The following is a 23,229-nucleotide window of genomic DNA, read 5'->3' as shown; positions in this document are numbered from 1 at the left end:
TGACCATTAGAAATACTGTCTGTAGAAGACATGGAAACATTCTCTAGCTGTATGGCCTTGGGAATGGTAATTTACATAGACAAAAAAAAATACCTACCTAATTGAAAATTTGTAAGGATTAACAAAATGATTTATGTGAAGTACTTCGATATATACCTGGCGCTAAGTAAGTGCTCAGTAAAGGTCAACAGTTGTTATTAATAAATATTGAAAACAGAATATGCAAAATAAGATATGAATATACATAATTACCACAACTATCTACAAATGTTGGTGATAAATGAGAATATTTCTTTTAAGTTTCTGGATTCTTCATTGTTGTACTAGCTTCCTCTTACTGCTGTAACAACTTAACACAAACTTTGTGGCTCAAAACAATACAAATTTGTTCTCCTTGAATTCTGAAAGTTAGAAGTATGAAATGCATTTTTGGGGGCTGTAATCAGGGTGTTGGCAGGGCTGATTTTTTGGGGGCTTCAGGGCAGAAGCTATTCCTTTAATCTTCCAGCTCCTGGTGGTTTCTGACGTAACTTGGCTTATGGCTTCATCACTCCTATCTCCGCTTCTGTTATCACATGGCCTTCTCCCTGGTGGTCATGTTCTTACTGAGTACCTAGGGGTGACTACTAAACACCTTTATAAAAGATAGCCAGTTTGGCTGTGTTCTGTGGCCTCAGAATTGATTTTTTTTTCCTGTCTGATAGAGCTAATTATTCTGACTAGTGACTAAACTTGTGATAAGGAGGTACCAGCCATGCCACAGATCATTTGGCAATGTGACGTTTTTGCTTATAACAACTTAGGGAAGGTATTATTGGCATCTAGTGGGTAGAGGTCGTGGATGCTGCTCAAATTCCTACCATGCACAGGACAGCCCCCTACAATGAAGAGCTGTCTGGCCCACAATGTTAATAGCAATGGGGTTGAGAAAGCCTGCCATAAGGAACTCTAAAAAATGCTATTGCTTAGACCTTCATTTTTCAAAGTAGGGATCATGGACCGGCAGTTTTGGCATTACTCAGGTCATTTGTCTCTTTGAAAGCTCCCCCAGTGATCCCAAGATGCAACCCCATGTTGGGGAGCTCTGCTCTCCTTAGCTTTTCTGCCACTATACCCTACTTTCCTCACAAGTTATGGCTGTGGGTAAATTAAGTTTGACTGGAAAAATAAAGCTCTTAAATACTTTTTGCCACATATAACAAACATCAGATATTGGAGTTCTAATTAACATAAAGCCTCTTTTCCTTGAGAGTTGCTGTAAGTTTCTTCAATCTGTTGAATTTTAAACACAGAGAAATGTGGTAAGTGTCAGGTTTATCCAACTATTCATTTAATATATTGGCAGGAAGAACTCACAAAGGAGGGCAGATCCACACAGCTCAGATCATGTTTGCAGCCCACAAGAGCGAGGATGGAATATATTTGCTTTTCCTTCCTGGCTTTGTCACTTGCCTCATCCAATCTGCTGACTTTGGAACCCAAAACATTTCTTTAGTATGAGCTTTTGCAGCAGAATTACAGTGGAGGGCATGGTGAATACGAAAGGTGTAAGAAAGATGAATTAGAGAAGTGGCGGCTGGAAACCGTGTAGTGTTTTTATTTATGCTCTCCATTCTTGTGCACAGTGCACTTTACATTTTAGCTAGTCAGGTTCATCCATTTACTGGATTTTCTCCTGTCACCAAGTAAGTATGAGTTGCATTGAATTTTTTAGAATTTTGTGGCAGCATATGGAATGTTTCCATTTCTCCAGTGGTTCCCAGTAATTTAAGTTTGGGATTATTATGTATAGTTAATTCAGTTAAGGCTGTAGTTATCAGCACAGCCCTATAAATGTTCAGTTGGCATATAACAATAAAGAGCAACATATACCTAACTAAGCACCAATGTTTAATGTTAGTCACACATTATTGTATTTGATTTTCAGAGTAATTCTCTAATGTGGAGACCATTCCCCTCATTACTTTACAGATGAGAGGACAGAGGGATAGAGATAATAATTATTAATTTGTCCGTCTTTGCACAGCGGGTGAGAAGTTGAGTGGGGCATCAAAACAGGCAATTTTACTCTTGAACATACGCACTTAGCAACCTTCATTGTATATTTCTTCAAGTTTCTCTTTGCAGGCAAGCATTAGCTAGTGCCAGGGTTTTTCAGAGCTATAGCTGGTAATCCTAAGCAACTCTCAACTTTGCAAGGGATGATTGCATAAATTTCCAATGACCTTGTTACTGAGGCCTTTTTCTAGGAAGCTGCATCCTCGCCACCATTCCCCTAAGATAGGTAGTTTCCCTACCTTTCCAAAGCTGAGAAAAAGGCCTAGTGTTTCAAAATACATTTAGTTCCTATTGATAATAATGTTATGGAAATAGACTTTTTCTATGCATCTTGGTAATTCCACTGATCTCTTATTTAACTGCCCTGAAGGTGTCTTTATATTGTTGTTCACATGGTTTCTGATTAAAACACCATGATACTAAGCACTGACTGGAATACAAAATCTAAAAGTAGCTTTTTGTAATTTTTTCTTTAAACTTAAAAAAATACTTTTCTTATCTCAAAGCATTCATTTATTATAATAAATGAATGTAGTTATAGGGCATAAATTTCAAAAGAGTTGTGACTCATAAAACTATAAAACAAACACATGTAAAAGATTTATTTATTTCACCAATTAAAGAAGGAACTGGAAGAAATGTGACAACTGGTTCAGAGGAGATGTCAAACAACTACAAATTTATATACAATAAGGAATTTAGGAATAGATTCACCACAACTGATCTATACATAGGGCAATAATCAGTTGGATCCCACTAGGCACAAATAGTTTGCATTTCTATGGGCAAGAATTATTTGCATTGCTGTAAGCTTTATAGAAATCCACTTTATCTTTACAGAGGTGTAAAATAGCATATTCAAAGACAAAGGTGCACAAATAAGATCAGATAATCCCCAGAGGCTCCAACTTTCCATCAAAAGGATACACAGTAATCTCTGTTGCTCATTCCAGAGTCTCAAATATTTCCTTAAAGTACTATCATGTGGATGAATTCATGTGAATCATTCTTCTACAGTATACATTTCATTCTTTCAGTTATCCAATAAATAGGGCCTATCATCTGCTTGGAACAATTTGATGGGTATTATAAAAAGACCAGGAAATATGGTGAGTGTGTGTGTATGGGTGTGTGTCTGTCTGTCCAGAATCTATTTTAAGTAGATTCTTATTGCTATCCTAGTGTTTTTATTAGTGACCCATTAAAGTAGATCTTATGACTGACAATATTGAAAATTGTTATAGTGAAAAAAGTATTTAGCAATGTGGTTTATCCCAATAGCTCTTGGATTGAGAAATACATGTTTCTGATTTGTAGAATTAAAATACTAGTAAATCATCCAGATTCTTGAAAAATTTGGGATAATTTGATTCTGTGAAAACATTTTTAGAAAATTTTTTTCTTGCTTTATTGAGGTATAATTGGCAAATAAAAACTGTATATATTTAAGGTGTACAACTTGATGTTTTGAATGTGATTTTTACATTTAAGCTAATTAACATATCCATCACCTCACATAGTTGTCATTATTTTTGGTGGGATAAGAATGTTAAGGATTTACTCTCATCACATTTCAAGTATACAATAAAATATTGTTAACTATAGTCACCATGCTGTGCATTAAATCTCCAGAACTTATTTATACTACATAACTGAAACTTTATACCCTTTGACCAATGTATGCTTATTTCCCCTACCCTTCCCCATACCCCCAAACTCTGGAAACCACAGTTCTATTCTCTGCTTCTGTGAGTTTGACTTTTTCAGATTCAAGATGTAAGTGAAATCATACAGTATTTGTCTTTCTGTGCCTGGCTTATTTCACTTAGCATGACATCCTCTAGTTTCATCCATGTTGTCAAATGGCAAGATTTCTTTATTTTTTAAGGCTGAATAATGTTCTGTGTATGTGAGTGTATGTGTGTGTATCTCACATTTTCTTTATCCATTTGTTGATGGACACTTAAAACCTTAAAGCCTTTTCTAGGGAACTTTTACAAGGATACAAAACATATTTTTATGAAAAGCAGTACATGTTCATATTTTTTTTAATTGAGCAAACATAGCAATATGGAGGAAAAGCAAGATCAATATAATTACTTGTTTGCTGAGATCATAGTTTATGCTGTGACTTAGTTTTTTCTAGTCATTTCTCTGTTACCTATATTCATATCATTCATAATAAGGTTTGTACTCTCTATATAGCATTGGATTCTGTTTCTCTCTTAACATTTTATTTTGACTATTTTTCCAAGTGGTTAACTTCAAGATTTGTGAAGACTGTATAATATTTCATCTTATAGGTATTCCCTACAATTTATTTTAATAGTTCTCTTTATTAGTAATTAGAAACCTAATGCTTTATTAAATTTTTCTTTACATAAATCTCTGTCTGGATGTATGATTATTTAAGGTGATGTATTAGTTACTTATTGCTCTATAACAGATTACCACAAATCTAGCAACTTTAAATGATGCAAGCGTATTATCACACAGCTTCTGTGGGTCAGGAGTCTGGGCACAGAAGAGCTGGTTCCTCTGCTCAGGACCTCGTAAGGCTGAAATTAAGGCATCAGTTCAGCTGAATTCTTCTGAAACTTGAGATCCTCTTCCAAGTTCACATGGTCCTTGGCAGATTTCAGTTTTCTGTGGCTGTAGGACTGAGGTCCTCAGCTCCTAGGGACTGCACACCATTCTGTAATATATGGTTCTCTCCACAACATAGCAGTTTGTCCTTCAAGGCCAATAGGAAAGTATCTCTGCTCTTTCTTATTTTTCTAACATATTTTATGTGACCTCTAGACCCTTTTTTAAAGGGCCGCTTGATTAGGCCAGGTCCACCCAGGGTAATCTTCTTTTGAGTAGCTTAAAAATCAATGGATAAGTTTATTTATTTGCAAATACAAAACATGTTCACTTTTCCAATATCACATGGACTAATCGTGGCAGTGATATCCCATCACATTTATAGGCTTCGTGCATACTCAGAGGATTCTAGAGGATGTGAATATCAGGGAGTAGGAATCTTGGAGGGCCATTTCACAATTTTCACTACCACAGACAGATTTCATTTATCTGTTCAAAGATGTATGCTTTCTTTATCATGTATTGTTCTTATGTATTCTCATATCTTGTGCAGTGTTGTATATATCTTTCATTAATAAGTCTATCACTTTTTGTGGCTGTACTCTATAATTGACCTAATCTAGAATTAAAATGTATTTTGGTATTTTGTGGGGCAGGTTCTACTTGAACTAGAAGTTCTCCTCTCCCTGTAATCTCCTGCCCATCACTTTAAAATCCTTTCCACCCTGGTCCAAAGTCATCCCAAATATCACCCCCATCTGAGGATGTTTTTGTGATCTCCCCAGGCAGTCCTGAGCACTTCCTATAGACATGAAAATTCTTCTCTTAAAATACTTATCCCTTTGCTATAATTGTTAGTTTTCATCTCTCTCTTACATGTGATTTTTGGCTACAGTGACCATTTCCTAATATAATGTGTCCCTATGACTTAGAACAACATTTGAAACATGATGGGCACTCAAAAATTTTGAAAATAAATGTTTAAGTGTCCATATAAAGATATTGTTATACTTTGTGAGAGGGTGTTTTTTCTCAGGATAGTTGTCATAGTTTAATGACATACGAAATAAGCTTCAATGGGGCTAATTTTAAATATACTTTTTGGGTAACTTCTAGTTGCAGAGTGAGTAAGAGCTTCTGTTCATCCTCTCCATAGGGACTCTATCCCACAACTTTATCACGCATTGGTTTATTTAAATTGTGCACTTGGTAAAATACTTTATTTGTGTCATGCACAAATGAATACTTAAAAAATTATTTGATTAGAGTGAAAAAAGTATAATCTTGAGTTTAGTAATATAAAAACTAAGTATTAAATAAAATATAATGGATGATTTTTTGAGCATAAATAATTATTATATATCAGCCAGGAGTGGAAAGAAAAGAGACATAGGAAAAGACCAGGCATTTTAAACTGTCTACAATTAAATGTCACCATTAAACACCATAAAGACAATTATTTTATTTAAAAGTAAATTTTTGAAGTAGGTATTTACTACCTCAATTTGTTAGGGGAAAACAGGTCAAAAGTGAAATAAACTCAAATGAAATGAATACAGTGCATATTTATGTCCATGCTTTTTGGATGAGAAAGCGGGGGCTTAGAGAGGTGAAGTAGCTTGCCTAACCTAACCCAGGAGAATTCATTCTCATTCTAAAACCAACTCTCTCTGCTTTCTGAGTAGAACAAAACAAGTGAGTACAGCTTCCCTCTATTTCTCTTCTAAACTTCCCTTTGTGTTCCTACATGTGTCCTTTCTTTCTCTTCTGCCTGTTGGAGAAGGTGTCCCACTTTTCCCCCTGATTCCTTCCTTCCTCTGGCTCTGCTTCTCTTCGCTGCAGTTTGCATAGAAGTCCTGGTCCGGTCCCTCCTCTCAGTTCTAGTTGTCCCTCAACTTCTCTATTGCCAACTGTGGATTTCACATCCTACCATTAAGAAAAAAGCAAGTGAAGCTGATTATCCTCCTTAAACTGTCGGATTGTGCCCCCATTTGTCTAAAGACTGGCCAATATCACCAGCAGTATCTGAATTTTCAAGCACTTGCCTCTTTTTATCCTTTCACTACCTAAGCTCTACTGATCATGTTCTTAAATATCCTTGCTTGCATCATGGACCTCACTCCTTCCTGACTGACTTCCCTTCACTGACTGATTTTTCTCAGATTTTCTCCCTTTTGATTCCCTTTGGCTATATCATAAATATTTGTAGGCTTCAGAGTTGAAAGCATACAACTTCTTTTCCTTCTCTTCCTGTTTATCCTAGTTGCTTTAACTTCAGCGACAATTACAACCTTGTTATCTTCCATCTCTCTACTGAGCTTCTGGCTAATATTTTAAATTAACTACAAGACAATTCTAATAGGAGATTCCACAAGCAATTTAAAATCGACATGCCCAAAATATAATTTCTCCAGTCTCATTGCTCAAAATGTCTTCTTTACTTCCATATATTGCTAAATAGTATTATAATAGACCTAGTTGCTCAAACTATATGCCTCAGATCCACTTTTGAAGCTTCCTTTTAACACCACTTCCTTTAATATAACTAAGCTCTATTTATTCCCAAATCTATTCTGTTCTCAAAGTCTTCACCCCTACTCCATTAAGGCTGACCCTCCTCCTCGTCTTCATGTACCACTGCCTGTTAAGTAGTATCTTCTACCTTCCGACTATACTTTCTAAAATAGTTCAGATTACTAACCTATAAGCATCCATTGGCTTTTCATTGTCTATACTGCAAAGAGTGTTAGGGGTTTATGAAAGGGGGCGAGTCAGAATCTTGGGTGAGTTGTCATGTGTATTCTGAGGAAATGTATACAATGTACATATTTTTTCATGATCAAAAAAAGTATGTAAAGCTGCATGAAGTATTATTGGATGATGAAGTTAGAATAAGAGTGAAAAACATTGTAGGGAACTCGAGGGAAAAGTCCCCAACTTTTTGCCTAGCATATCTTGCTCTTAACAATCCTACACTGACATCTTTAACTTCTATCCCCCAACTTGTGGTCTATCTACACTTCATTCCTGAAACTTGCCATTTCACATCCTTGCTGTGATGGTTTCCTATTGCTGTTGTAACACATTACTACAAACTGAGTGGCTTAAAACAACCCAATTTTTAATCTTACTGTTCTGGTGGTCAGAAGTCCAAAATGGACTGGACTCACTTGGCTACATTCAAGAGGTTGGCATGCTTGCATTTCTTCTGCAGGATCCAGGGGAGGAATCTGTATCCTGGCCTTTTCCAGCTTCTAGAGGCCACAGACATTCCTTTGCATTTCTTCTCTCTGAATCTGATTCTTCTATTGCCTTTTTATAAGGATGCTGTGATTACATTGGGCTCACCCGGGTAATAATCTCCCATCTGAAAATCTTTAACTTAATCACAGCGGCAAAGTCCGTTTGCTGTGTAAGGTGACTTAGTGACAGAATTGAGGAATTCAAATGTGGGCATGTTTGTGGGTGAGCATTATTCTGCCTATCAGACAGACAGTTTCACCCATTGTTTGTCCTAGCTCCAAAATTTCCTTTTCTTTAGAAAGTCTTTCCTTTATGTCCCAGCTGAAATGCTTCTTGTGAAAACTCTTTCTTATGACTTCATCAGATCCAACCTGAAACAGAATAGATTTCCGCCCTCTACTCCCTCAGCACATTATACTCACCATATGGCAATAGGGGCAGTCTAATTAAGTAGGTAAGCATTTGTCTTGTTTATTGGTCTTTGAGCCTTCTTTATTAGAGTGCATTACATTGTCTTTGTGTCCCCACTGCACTACAGCGCAGCATTTTGTAACTAGTATGTGCTTAATAAGTGTTTATCAAATGATGAGTTTGAATGCCAAAATTCAACTGCATAGAGTAGCAACCACATTCAGTCTTTCATTCATTTTATTTCAGCTAAATTTTACTGAGCATCGGTTATAAAAAGATGAATAAAACACACGTACACCCTGGAGGGACTCTAAGTCCGGTGGAATAGACAGACATATAATTAAAGAGAAGCTGATAGTGTGAGGTAGCACGTAAAGAAAGCTGGTATGTACAGGAAGTTTCACAGATGAGAGGGATGTGAGTTGAGTCTCTAATAGGGCTAATATAATAATAATAATGGCAACAACAGTCAACTGCAGTAAAATTAGTAACAACTGCAGCTTTTGTGTATTCAGTTTGTTCTTTATGCCAGTGCTTTTCTAGGCACTGTGCTATATGTACTGTACCTGTTTTGTAAATGAAGAAACTAGTTGCAGAGAGGTTATTTGCCCCAAATTATGCAGCTGATTGGTAGCAAAACTGAGTTGAGAACCCAGACAGACTGATTGCTTATAACCACTGTGATATGCTCATTTCACATAAGATTTAGTAGTGATTTATGTGAAGCCCATTGGTGAATGGTATTCTTAACAGGAGACAGGCAAATCATCTCAGGCTCATCCACCCAGAAATTGAAGCTTCTTGAAATTAAGTCACTGATAGCATGAGCTGCTATGTGACAATAAGGAAATACAGGAGAATCTCAGTAAATGTTTATATAAAGTTTGCATTGTGATTTCTGGGTAGGAATTTTAACTATGCAGCAAGTACAGCAAAGCTTGGATATCTATGACTAGGCATGTTTAATCTATCTTTCAATATAAAATATAATAAATTACCTTAAAGAGGTTTCTAGAGATTACTGTAGATTGACCAAGATATTAAATCTCTGAAATGCTCCATGATTCTCTATTGTTTTCCCTAATATACAGCGTTTGGAGAGACTCAATTAAGGCTCTTGATGTTACCAAATTGATGCTTTCCAAACCAATTTAATTTTAAGAAATAGAATCATAAACTAGCCTGTATGACTTATAGAAATGAAATGAGTAAGGAAATAGTATTTTGAACAAGAGTAAAGTAATAAGGTAGTTAAGCTGAAAGGTCTTGCAGTGTATAGTTGGATCCTGGAGTTTCTTGGGCAGTGCTGATTAAACTCACACTGAGAGAGGAACTGATTCTCACTGCTAACCTGAAGGCTGGAGATACCAGCTTGAAGATTTCCTGCAGCTCCAGTTAGTGTGGTGCCTGGGAAATGGGATTCGGGTTTTAGCAATGCATGCGTGACTCAGGCTTGCACTTTAATATGGCAGTTCGTCAGATGTGTCTGATGAGTCGGCTTTTCGGGCTAGGTTTCATTTATGTCTTTATGTGAACTCCAGGTCCTTGGTTAGAAAACTGAAACAGGCTATCATTTATAAGAGCTGGAGTTAAAATAGCTTATTCTCAATGCTTATTTTAAAAATTCACTGACTTTGTGAGTAAAAAGATAATGGTGACACTTGACTGCAAGTAAAGGATTTTGATTTTGTTTTGTGAATTAAAATGTGTTTTAACAGACTTTTATTAATGTGAATGAATTAATCATTTAAAAATACTCAGAGGTACCTGAAGCTTTAGCAGAGCAAAAAAATGTGACTCAAATCACCATTTCAGCTTCCTCATCTTTAATAAAGTCATAGTGATTGAAAGCTGAATATGATCATTCCTCAACTGTCTTGCAGAGAAACTTGTGCTGTCATGGATTGACACTATATTTGAACTTTGTTCTGACTTGCTACTTTTTGAAATTCAGTCTTTCAGCTCAACTATCTCAGTCTTGTACAAAAATTAAAAAGGGATGATTTTCTGATGAAGACAACGTTCATTTTGGTTAATTTCAAATGAAATATTTCCCGCTTTTGAAATTCAAAAACTAGGCTAGTGTCCCTTCTAGTATCCCTCTGAGAGCCTTGTAGTAGGGAGAAATGATGTATCTTTCTGTAGCTTTCATATGCAGGTACTTTCTTTTAGTAGAGACCAAGTCTTAAAGTTCTCTTGGAGTATCTCTTAGGGTTTTTTTTTTTTTTTAAAAAGAGAATTGTAAAATTATAATCAAATCTTTAGAGGCATAGAATTTATGTTTTTCTTCTCATTTGGAAAGAATGATACTGAAGAAAACCATATTCTAATGCAGCATGGAACATTAAAAAATGTCCCTGTTGGTTAATTTATATTTAAAATAAATTGTTAATAAAATAGTCCTTTTAAAGGGATTATTCCCACTTATTTAAACACAATTAGGTCCTCTAAATAAAGTGAAATTCTAAATCTTCAGTGAGCCTAAGATTTTAAAAATTTTGGGGGGGGGCTATGGAGACATAATTTTGATATTACTGGTTTTGATTTAATTTAGGAACCTCCACATACAGGAAAATAGACTACAGATCCTGTTCACATTGTTTCCATTTGTGGAATTCATTGCCCCAATCATGCATGATAAAAAATCTAATAAAAATCTTATAATGTTGCTATATATTTTTTAAAATGTATGTTTTTCTTTTTTATCTTTGCTTTAGGGAACAGCCTTTAAGAGCTGGAAGATGAAAGCTCCGATTCCGCACTTGATTCTCTTATATGCTACTTTTACTCAGAGTTTGAAGGTTGTGACCAAAAGAGGTTCTGGTAAGCAGTGTTCTTCCTTTTCTTTCATTATGGCTTGATGTGATGGTGCTACATTTACACGTGTGCCATTGGTGGAAAGGTTGAGAATTAACCAGGAGCCATGTTGTGGAAATACTGCAGAGTTATCTTTAAATGAGTGAAACATAACTCAGGGAATTAGAAAGGTAGGAATAGCTTGAAAAAGATGTGGCTTATTTCATTAATCACAATGAATTGGAATAAATTCATTACCAAAGCTTGCAGATGATTTTATTTTATAGTATGATTTTCAGCATTCTTTTAAAAAGAATGTCATTTAAAGTTTTGCATGGAAATATCATGAATTTTTTTTCACATTACCTTTTACTGTCATCATTTCCATGTCAGCTATGTGTAGGGCAGATTCTTTTTAGGATTTTACTTCAGCTGATTTGCTGAATTATTTTGCAGATATTTTAATAAAGCACCAGAGTTATTAAAGAAAGTGTCATGGGGAAACATCCTAATAAGTTAAGAGGAAATACAGAGGTAAAATAGAATGGTAATATGAAAGGAACTGCTTAATAGCATAATGTTGAGGCTTATGGAAAACATTACATGTTAGCAGACATCTTGGTTTTCAGTTGACTGTTGATACATGGAGTTAGCAAAATGTATGAGACAATTGAATAAATACTGTTATTTGTGTGAGGTTGTATTATGTCTAACAAGTCGTGGATAATACACAGTCTTGCCACACTCACATTTTACATAGGAGTACAGAATTTTTGAAGCTATAGCTTCTGGGTACAATGGAGGAAGAAGGGTATTATGTTTAGTTCCTAGGACTAGAATGTCTTATCTGTTAGTTCTAGAGAGACAGTGGGGTAAAGAAGAGAATGTGCAAGAGGCTACAGTGTTGTGATATCAAGAATTGCACAAATAAAAGTATCTTTGGAATTCAGAAAGGAGAGGGAATGAAAGGACTGAGGTGCGGCTACAGCAACCATTTGCAGTCCCTTAGGTTGACAGGCCTCAGATTCATATTGATTAAATCAATGAACAGAGCCACATGCAAGGGAAGTAGAGAGCAGTCTGCTCTTCTGAGCCCCACCTTGGAAGAAAGTCTGGGGAGGGATCCCTGAGTACTTTGTGCTTGCCCAAGGGGCTGATGATGTGAGGTTGAGAGTAAAAGGAATTTGACTGAGCCTCTGGACTCTAGATCTTTGTGGTTATTGTATAGCTGTTGTATCTGCCATTGATGTGGTTGTAGGCAATATGAAAAAAATACTGCTTCTATGTATACACATTATTTTGTCTGTTCCTCTTGGTGGATATTTTTGAATGAGAGAAAACCCTAGGGCAGGATTATGATGTAGTAGCTTTTGTACTTCGAATGGATTACTGGCAAATAGCAGTTATCTTAATTTCTTTGTCTGCCACTTGCAAGGAAAGTTGAGCATACCCGTGTAAGTTAGAGTATGTAGAAGGGGAAGTAAATTGTGATGAAAGCTGATAATTTCTATAGCAGTGCTATTTTCTTGAACAGCAATTTACATTAAAAACACTTAACATGAATCTGGCCACGTAGAAGAGAAACACGCATCTGTATGAGTATTATAACAAAACGAAACTCCCCAGAATGGAAATATTGATTGAATCTTAAAAACTTCTTTTTTTCTGGTTATTATACTTTATTATACAAAATTTGTTTTTATTTTGGTATATGTCAGATCTATGATTTATTTATCAAAATGCAAGTGTGATTTTTTTCTCCCATCATCAGATAGTGGTGCCAGGTCCATTCTGTCTATATACTAATTTTGGGGAAAATGTTAATTGAATCAAAACTTAACTTTGTGTGTTTGGGAAACATGGGAGCTGTGCTAGCCATGTGGGACAGTTGGAAAATTCATATCTCCTTCTGTTTCAGGGACCTGAGAAAACTCAGTGACCTGTCTCAAGTTCAATTTTTATTTTGATGGTATAATTATTTTAGGAGAGTGGTAGTAAAATGTTGCCCTAGGTTTGGCAGAATTCTGAGACCTTGTTCTCTTTTATTTATGCATATAGTTGTCACATAGCTAATTAATACCTCCCAAACTAACTGTGTTTTCTGTGTTATAATGTAAAAATGACAAGGCAAGTACTGAGATTTAGTGACATGGTCTATTTGTTTTCTTTTCTGTATAATGTAAATTAAGATAGCTTCCTCTGGTATCTGTGTTAAGACCCTGCTGGATGGAAGTTTGTTTGATTTTTTAATATTAAGTGTACAATTTAGATAATATTACTTTACCCATATAGTTTCATAGCTTGTACTCATTTCAGCGGATGCCTGTTACCATGGCACCTTTGTTGAGAAAAGCAGATATGTAGCTTACTGAAGAGCGTCGTTACTGATCTCCATAGATCAAGTAGAGGAGGAGAACACTTGGCATCTTCTCCTTAAAAAATTGATGGCTCAATCTTCACATCCAGCCCAACCTATAAAACCAGAGGCACCAAGGCCAGGAAATAAAAATCAATTTTTGATATTTGATTTCACATATTAACCAAGAGGAATACTTACCCTTGTTCTTTCTTCTTCTTAATTCTCTTTTTTATTTGTAATTTTATAAATCTTTTTGAAAGGTCATTAAACATGATTCAGAACCCAATGCTTTTTCATATGTCTTTTACTAGAATATTATTTTTAATTCTCTGTGACTACTAGAAAACAAAAACTAGATATTTGAATAACTGAGAATATATTAAATATGATTATAATGCTCACAGTAATGTTGAATTTTTTATGGCATGTCAGTTGTGTATGGTGTTTACTTTAGATAAACACATATGGTCATTCCATAAAAACTTAAAAGTAGGTATTTGTTTCTCATTAACAGAACTAATTTGAAAGCAATAGGAACTCTTCATAAACAAGCCGGAGATGTATTATTTTTATCACATTGGCTTACACCCCCATTGCTATTAATTTAAGGAACAAATTAAGTGTTAAAAAGGCAGTTCCATTATCATAAAATCCTTGACTGAAATATTAAAAATTCAATTTTATAATGTTTTGTTTCAAATATCACTTTGGATATGTATATGATTATAACAGTTAAGGATTCAATCTGATCTCTCAGGTAGTGTCCTGAAGTTTTGCATACATTTAGAATCAAGGCCTTTAATATCTATGCAAGCAAATATTCAGCCTTTTTTACACAATACATGTTTCTCTTGGAACAATTTTGTACCTTGCTTTTAGTTTTTATAAGCAACACTTGAAGAAAGAGGCAAAGACTATCAATATTATCCATTCTCCTAGAGTATGTGAAGCTTTGTAGCAATTTAGTAAGTAAACATTTGAGTTGTTTTCATTTATAGAATTCTGTACAGAAACCACATGTAAAGCTAATGCTTGCTTGTACGGTCTTCGTATCTCAACTAATTTAGAAAGTTTAACTTACTGTTTTTGTTGGTTGATTGGTTTGCCTCTGTTTCTCTCTCTCTGTCCCTCCCTCCCCCGCCTCTCTTTCCTCCCTCCCTCTAGTTTATTAGTGTATTTGTCTTCAAATAATCTATTTTGAATGTTCCCTTTGTGTCTTTGTAGAACACGTTTAAAGTATAAAAACATTGTCATTGCTTTGTTTGAAGGGTTAAAGTCTATGAAATTCTGTATCTTTACAAGGTCATTCCAAGAGGACAGTGTGGTTTCTGTTAATAATGGCTATTCTTAAATGCTTATTTTTATTTTGTGTAACTAAGAGAATTTGGGATAGGATTCAGGGCCATGGAGATAATGTAGACTGTTGAAGGAATATTACATACAAAATATGAGAATAGTGCTTTCGAGGAACTGAAGTGTGAGTTGTAATTTGGCCTAATAGCTTGAGGCACTGAAGAGAAATGAAGCTAGAGGAACTTGAATATAGAGATTAGGGAAGAGAAAGGGATCCAGACCTTTTGCCTGTTTCTCTCTGCTCTCATAACCATCCCTAGAATATAAGATGGCGAGTGCAAGAACTGTGGTCTGTGTATGCTTTTAACTTCTAAGTGCCAAATATGGTGTGTGTTTCCCAGTCAGGATTCAAGGAAATGTCTTAATGAACTGATGATTGTATGAATGAATGGATGTGTAGCTTTAGTGTTCAGGCTGGGTTCTGTGTGAGGATGCTGTAAGACCAGCACAGTATTAGAAAAATGAAGGCAAAATAAAATAAAGCTATTTAAGGAAAATGTTTTTTTTCTTAAATAGGCAGTAATATAATATATAATATGAGACCACTGAAGCAAAAGATACAAGCTTAGAATAAGTGATATCTAAGACACACTAAGGGTTTACATGAAGACAGTGGACCTTTGCAAATCATGAGTGTTTTGATGAGATTTAAATGCAGTTCAAAATCTGTTAGAAGGGCAAGAAAATGATTCTTTAACTATTAGCATATTGGACTTTTACTACACTTACTGCTGCTTTAAAGAAGTACTGTCATCATGTAGACATTTTGGTTTTAATGGTATTGTTCAGTACAGACCACCATGAAAGGGTGTGTTTCAAGATTCCTGATATACGATACATAAACAAGTGACTTTGGTAGAGGGGAAAAAAAGGTATTCACAATTATTAGAGCATATGGAGAAGAGTAAGTGGCTATAATCTATAAACCAAAGATTACATCTTGTTCTAGAATGTATTTATGATATATCAGAGTTACTCAAAGCAGCCAGCTATTAGAGAATAAAAGAGTTACCACAGGAAGTATCTTTTCTTCATTCTAGAACTTGACAGTGGACACTTGTTTGTGTAAAATGATTCAGATGTACTTCTTCTTGACAGCAAGAGGAAAGCAGGTTTCTTGAGGGTTTCCCAGACTCATAAGAGATAAGAGTCATTAAATAACCAAACACACAGTTTAGGTTCTAATCTTTGTGTTATTTCTGGGTCATCATTTCTTTAGGTAAAAGAAATTATGCTACTGTGGAAAGAAAATGAGATTTAACTGAATAGGAGTGAGAAAGTGTAGTGGTGCGTTTCCATCCCTTGCCAATGTGATTTATGTGTATCAGATCTCTTGGGCATTCCTGGATGTCAGTGAGCTTAATTCCACATGATTAAGAGACAACCCAGTCCCCCAGCATCTGCCTTTTATTATGTTACCATGTGTTTATTCCCAGTTTGTCAAACATGTCAAAAAGTATGAAACATTTCTCCTATTTTTCCTTTGGGGTACCTTATAAGACCAGACTTCTTAGGCTTTATTTCTTTACTTTTTGAAGTTAAACAAATGCACTTTACTTTTTCTTGGGAAAAAATCCATCCCTCTCTTCTGTTTGTCTTGTTTTTTAAAAATAAATTTTGAATTAGATCTAGAATAATTTTAATATTCATTTGAAATGTCTTTAATTAGAATAGTCTAACAAACAAATGGAGCTTACACCTGACAAAATAGAATTATCCAGTATCTTTGTTAATAATCATGTGATATACCTAAGAATTTCACCATAAACTTACTTGTTCACTTTTAGTTGTCAGTACAGTTTCATATAGAGTTGGCATAAATTAACATCATTTGTGGATACTGGTGCCTAATTCGTGGTGAATTTACATGGAGAAGATAAAAGTCAATATTGTTGAACCTGCAAGATGAGTAGGATTTCAATGGGGAGGGGAATATTCCAAATTAGTAAATATAGCAGTGTAACAGTGTGTCATGGAGGTCATAAAAGGTATATTCTTTGACATATTTGAAGGGAGAAATGAGGAGTAGGGGACAGCAATGGGAGTCAGTCAGTGGCAGGCAGGGATTCAGAGGATGAACCCTTGATCCATGGACATTCTCCTATAGACTTGAAGGTGATCTATAAGGTGGCTTAGAAATTAAGGACACTGTTGTATTAGTATCCAGTTGCTGCTTTAACAAGTTACCAAAAATCTAGTAGCTTAAAGCAACATATACTTACAGTTCTGGAGGTTAGATGTCTGAAATAGATTGGTAGGGCTGTGTTCTTTGTGTAGGCTCTAGGGGAAAATCTGTTTCAGTGCCTTTTCCATCTTCTAATGGCTACCTGCCTTCCTTGGCTCATGGTCTCCTATCACTTCAACCTCTGCTTCAGTCATCATATCTCCTTCTCTGGCTGTGACTCTCCTGCCTCCCTCTTTCCCTCATAAGAGCCCTTGTGAGATTACATTGGACCTGCCTGGATAATCCAGGAAAAACTCCTTATTTCAAGATCCTTAATGTAACGAAATCTGCAAAGTCCCTTTTGTCATGTGAAAAAAGCAGTCATATGTTCCAAGGATTAGTATGTGGACATCTTTGGGAAGGTGAGTACACTATTCTCTCTTCCACAACTGATAATTATTTAAGTCAATCAAACTTATTATTGAATTTGGATTAGAGATTAGTGAAAGAATGATCTTTCAGAAATTAGACAGAAATAGGGGAGATAAGAAAGGGAAGTTGAAAATTTTTGCTGAGTGATTTTTTGGTCTGTGATTTTAAAAAAGGAGGAGTTGCGGAGCAAAGGGGGAAAAGGGAAAAGAAAACAAAGCAAAGCAAAGGAGGAAGGGAGGGTGAGAAGGAGAAAGAGAAGAAACAGACTCTAGTAATGCTTTGGATCTTGATAACTTTAAAAAGTTGAAATATAGTTGATTTACAATGTTGTTTTAGTGTCTGGTGTACAGCAAAGTGATTCAGCTATATATATGTATATACACACACATATATATTATTTTTCATATTCTGGATCTTCATAACTTTTGACTCATCTGTACTGCACAAATATACTTTCATAAGTAACTCTTTTTTCTTGTGGTATCCTAAAAAAGTCTGTTTTCCTTTCGGCCAGCAATGTCTGACACAAAAAGGGTATCCTGACTCAAAGTAACAGCAGTGAGAACAGGGAAGACAGAAGAGAAAGTAACTTTAAAGTCAGAATCCATTGAGTTTGATGATTAGATGTGGGACATTTGAAAAAAAGAGGTAGAGAAATAATTCCGTAATAGGAGGATTGTGATGCCATCAATCATATTAAAGATCTCCAAAGAACAGAAACTTGAAAGGACCACTTGTGTTAAGAGAACAGTTGGTAGGTCATTGAGACTAAGATGAAGCCCAGAAAGTAGACTGAGCATAGAGTATGAAGGGTTTCGTCTGTCTCACATATTTTGATTTTTGGATTTTAGCTTGTGGAACAGAAAGTTTTGGATGAGATACTGAATTGCATTGCAGATCCCCTTTAGTAGAAAATTTGGTCTTTGAGGTTGGGCTTCTGATTGGCGGATCTGTTTATTGTGGTGCCTTCTATACACCATAAAGATGAAACTCCTTGATATATATGTGATAGTGTTACACAAATGTTTGTACCAGTCCATCAGTAAAGCTGCCCTTACAGAGGAGGAAACACAATCAAGCTCTAAAGGGTCACATATGAGAGTGGCGTGATCAGATCTGTTTGTGGACAAATAATAATGCTCTCTGTAGGAAAGAGTGTAATGAGATTCCAGAGTGACCAGTCAGGGACTCAGTAAAAATGATATTCCTCTATACTAAGGTCCTGAAAAGCAGTCATAGGGACTGAAAGTATGTTTCTGAAGAAGAATAAATGGGATCAAGTGAATGTTTGGAGTTGGATTGTGAAATAATTTGAGAAGTTATATTGATGTTGTCATCAATTACAGAGAGAGGAAGAAGGACAGTTTTTCAGGGATTGGAGATAGAATGAGTTCAGTCTGGAGCCTATGAGCTGTGACAACCACTGGAAATAATGAGCTGATGAATTTATTGGTCTGGAGTTCTATTAGTTTCCTGTGGCTGCTGTAACAAATTACTACAAACTGGGGGACATAAACCAACAGAAATCTATTCTCACAGTTCTGGAGGCCAAAAATCTGAAATCAAGGTCTCAGCAAGGCCATGTTCCCACTGAAGGCTGTAGGGGAGAATCCTTCCATGCCTCTTCCAGCTTCTGGTGGCTTCTGGTGTTCCTTGGTTTGTATCTGCATCATTCCAGTCTCTGCCTCCATCTTTACATGGACATCTCCTCTGTGTCTCTAATCTCCCTTTGTCTTTCTCTTATCAGGACACTTGTCATTGGACTTAGTCTACTTGGATAATCCAGGATGATCTCATCTTGAGATTCGAAAGAAGTTGTCAGATTAAAAAATATATATTATATAAAAATCAGTATATTATGGTGGCTGTTTATGTTTTAAAGTTTAACTCTTAGAAATTGTTACTTTTATTATTTTTTTCTATTTATGTATAACAAGTATACAACTCTTGGTCATCCATGATAATAAGAATTACTGTCCTATAGAAAGGAAAAATTTTTCTCCAATCACAAATTCTTTTACCTAGGTTTGAAATAAGTTTGCAAAGACTAATCTCCTGATGGTAGGGTAATACTGATTCAATTTTCATTCCCTTACTTCATACAAACAGGTGGGAAAGTTGGCTTACAAGTGTATTAAAATTTTCCATGGCTAATCTTCATGTTGACTATTGCAGACCATTTCTACAGACAACTAATGTTGACATGCCAACTTTTGTCTACAGTGATGATCACTAAAAAAACACTCTGAGTTATTTTTTTACAGAAGTAGTTTAGATTGTTCTGTTGAGTATTATGAAACCTACAGAATTGGAAATTAGGAAACTTAGGTTTAAGTCCAGCCCCTACCAAACCTTGTTGACTGGGGACAAGTCCCTGAACCTTTCAGGATTTCAGTTGCCATTTTCATAAAGTAAAACTTTTGAATTACAACATCATCAGTAGAAATAGAAGTTTATCCTTTTGTTCATTTTGTAAGCATTTATTGAACACCTTTAATGAATACTCAGTACATAAGGTGGTACCTTTTTTCTGTGACATATTTTATATATTCCCAAATTGATCAAGCAAATTTAGATGGATGGAGTTTGTAGTCAGATTGCTTGAGGCCCCTCAGTGGCTACATTTAACTTCATGCTACAGTTTTCCTAACACCACAGGCCAGAGGATGTTAACAGTTTAAAACAGTTTCGATTAAGGAAAAAATTATGTTTTTTAGTCTTGTTAAAAAGCACATGCTATATACTTTCAAAGCTAAAGTAAAAATAAAGTACTTTTCTTTGCAGGTGCTGATGTGTCTAAGTGAAATTAGGTTTGGCAGTTCAAAATACTAAGCCATGTTTTAGCCCATTTTTACTTATTTACGGCAAATTTCCTTTTGTAGAGTTGTAGTCTCTTAAGACATCTAGAGTGCTGCCTTGCATGGAAAATGTTGCTTTAGGGCAATGACAACGAATAACTGGTAAAAATCTCTGAGGATTATGTATAAACATTTCTTTAAAAAGTGGTAAGGCTCTTGTGGGTATCCTAAACACTATTCATTGGTCATTTATGTTTTACTAACTGTACTAAAATATTTCCTAGTTAATATTGCTACTTTATTTGAGTGAAGTTCTATCATTGGCATTTTACTTTGATTTCTAAAAGCATATTTCAGTTACTTTGTATTCCACATATGATAAAGTGAATGATAAAGGGAAATGATTTTTATCAATGATAAGAAAAGGTTTAATACTCTGAAAAATTAATATGTTTTCTTAAATATGTTCATATTAGAAAAAAGGACAACTTAAATTTGAAAAGAAGATTCTTCCTGTTTTTCCTATAAAAATGTCCTATAAAGTAAGGACTCTCCAGTGCCCTCTGGTGGTTTTTCAGAGTTGATGAAAATGCACTAATAAACACAGAAGGAACAGAGAAAACAAACATGGGAAGAAAACTTCGAATGAATTACTTATTGTTCAGAGTTTATTTTAATTGACCCTAATATTTTCCAGACATTTATTTTCTCCAATTTATTGCCTTATGTTTAGAAATGTGTACAGATTTCTGTTCCTTGGGTATTTTTTTAATAGAAATTTTCACTGAGATTTTTTTAAGGAGACAAAGAATTATATTTTCAATGAAATAATCATCATGTCAGTTTGTAGCTCTGTATCATCAGAGTTCAAATTATGTAGACAAATACATTCAAATTATAAAGTGTTTTAAAAATTCTTTTTTAAAATATGTTGCTGCCATTAAGGTCTTGTTATTATGATTCAGATTATCAAGAGGAGGAAGCAAAGTCAGGAAATATTTTTCAGTTGTTCACTAATGTAAATAAGAGCAGGTGGTAGAAATATGAAAGTAAAGAACATGGAGGGATGAATCTGTGGTAAACCACTCATTTTCCTGCTGGTCTAGGGGACTGGGCCTGGAATAGGTTGGGAGGTCCCGAGGATGGTGAAGCAAATAGGAAACACTGGTCATCGGTCGGAGTTAACTTGAAAAAGCAAATTCTCTTATCTGCATATCCCAAAAGAATGAGGTTCATTTTGAAAGGAAGTTTTTGGTCGGTAGTGTTCTGTATTTTAAAAAAGACAAATTTCTTAGAGCTTTAACTATTATAAATATATTTTCAAATTTATTACACACACAGGCACCAATATACTAACAAACTCTAAAGAGAATCTCTGTTTATCAGTTATGAGTATTTATATGGCATGTGTACAGCTATATTTGTTAGTTTCTTTTAGGGTTTTATGCATTTCTGACCTAATGTTGAAGCCCCTTCATCTTCCCAAAGGACAAAGTAGTAAATTCTGTATATAATTGTTGACAAACATTTATCGAATTCTTACTGTACTGTGTGCTCAGTAACTTTGGCATCAGCTGTGCCTGGGTATAAAAGAGGTTAAAATGTTTACATATTTGTAGAGATTTGACTTTTGGATTCCTTATTTAAAAAACAGAATTATAGGAAGTTTTAGTAAAAGAAGGTGAAATGATTTATCTTTGTTAGGTTTATCACTTCATTCTTTGTTTTCCATATCTATGAATTGTATTCTGAAAATTGTTTATACAGTTTCCCCATAGCTTTGGTGATTATGGTTTTGGAAGCTTATGGAGTGCTTATTTTTGTAGCTACATGCTTTTTCACTTTATAAAACCCATGTATCTGTAATAACTTTGGAACTGGCGGTGCTATAGGCATTGTCCTTTCATATACACTAGTCAGTTCTAGTTACTCTTTTATATCTAGCAAATATTTTCAAGCATAGCATACTATAAAGAAGCAGTTGGACTGAATTCTTCAGGGGATTAAAGATGAACAATCTACCATCTCTTTTGTTAAATATCTTGCAAAAAAAAGTTGTACAAGACATATAAGTGTACTAGTTCACTATTGATGCTGTAAAAATTACCACAAACTTAGAGGCTTAAAACAACACAAATTTATTATCTTACAGTATTGGATGTCAGAAGTCCTAAAATCAAGGTGTCAGCAAAGTTGCATTCCTTCAGGAGGCACCAGGGGAGACTCTCTTCCCTTGCCTTCTCCAGCTTCTAGAAGCTATCTACATTCCTTGGGTTGTGGCTCCTTCCTGAACTCAAATCCAGTGACATAGCATCTTCCAAACAAACTCTCTGACCTCTACTTCCGTTGTCGTATCTTCTCTGATTCTGACTCTGCTGTTTCTCTCTTAACAAGCATCCTTGTGATAGCATTTAGGGTCTCCATGGTTAATCGAGAATAACCTCTTCATCTCAAGATTCTTAATCACATCTGCAAAGTCCTCTTTGCCATGTCAGGTAACATCTTCAGAGGTTCCAGGAATTAGGATGTGAAAACCTTTGGGGAGGCCATTAGTTTGTCTATCACAGAAGTGAACTTGAGTGGCTTTTACACGGAAGAATTTTATAAGGTTGGAATACATGTACATTTGGGCACATTATGGGTGAAAGAAGGAGTGTGTCAGGAGAAAAGGTGGAGAAAGATAGAACCATAGCAGAAAGGACTTTGTATAATGTAACAAGAAAGGTGAATATTATCTTGTAGGAAATCAGGAACCACTGAAGAAATTTAAGCAGGTGTTTAACAGAGATCACCTGACCAGATAGATTGGAAAGACCTCTGAGACCAGAGGGTGGGAAATGAGGCCAATAGTCAGGTGAGAAAATGTGAATTGAGGCAATAAATAGCATTAGGAATAGAAAGGAAGAGATGGGTTTGGTTGCTAGTACAATATGGAATTAACAGTGGAGAGAGGGAGAAGTGAAAGGTGATTCCAGTTGCTGTTATTAAATTTAAAATTCTGTTGAGAATTCATGCTAGTTTTCTGATCT

The 23,229-nt window shown here is 35.3% G+C and overlaps 1 protein-coding gene across 2 annotated transcripts in view; it reads left to right on the top strand.

Annotated features, from left to right (window-relative positions):
- IL1RAPL1 (interleukin 1 receptor accessory protein like 1) overlaps positions 1-23,229 on the top strand; it is a 1,149,826-nt gene that overhangs the window by 162,884 nt on the left and 963,713 nt on the right. For both annotated transcript variants that reach the window (XM_031445619.2, XM_064483316.1), the window contains one exon: positions 11,016-11,121. In XM_031445619.2, coding sequence (XP_031301479.1) covers positions 11,040-11,121 — 82 coding nt within the window. In that variant the 5' untranslated portion in view covers positions 11,016-11,039. The remainder of the gene's footprint in view (positions 1-11,015; positions 11,122-23,229) is intronic.

The sequence above is a fragment of the Camelus dromedarius genome, chromosome X (assembly GCF_036321535.1).
Source record: "Camelus dromedarius isolate mCamDro1 chromosome X, mCamDro1.pat, whole genome shotgun sequence".
Lineage (NCBI taxonomy): Eukaryota > Metazoa > Chordata > Mammalia > Artiodactyla > Camelidae > Camelus > Camelus dromedarius.
The sequence above is the reverse complement of the archived record's forward strand: the minus strand, read 5'-3'. Positions and strand labels throughout refer to the sequence as shown.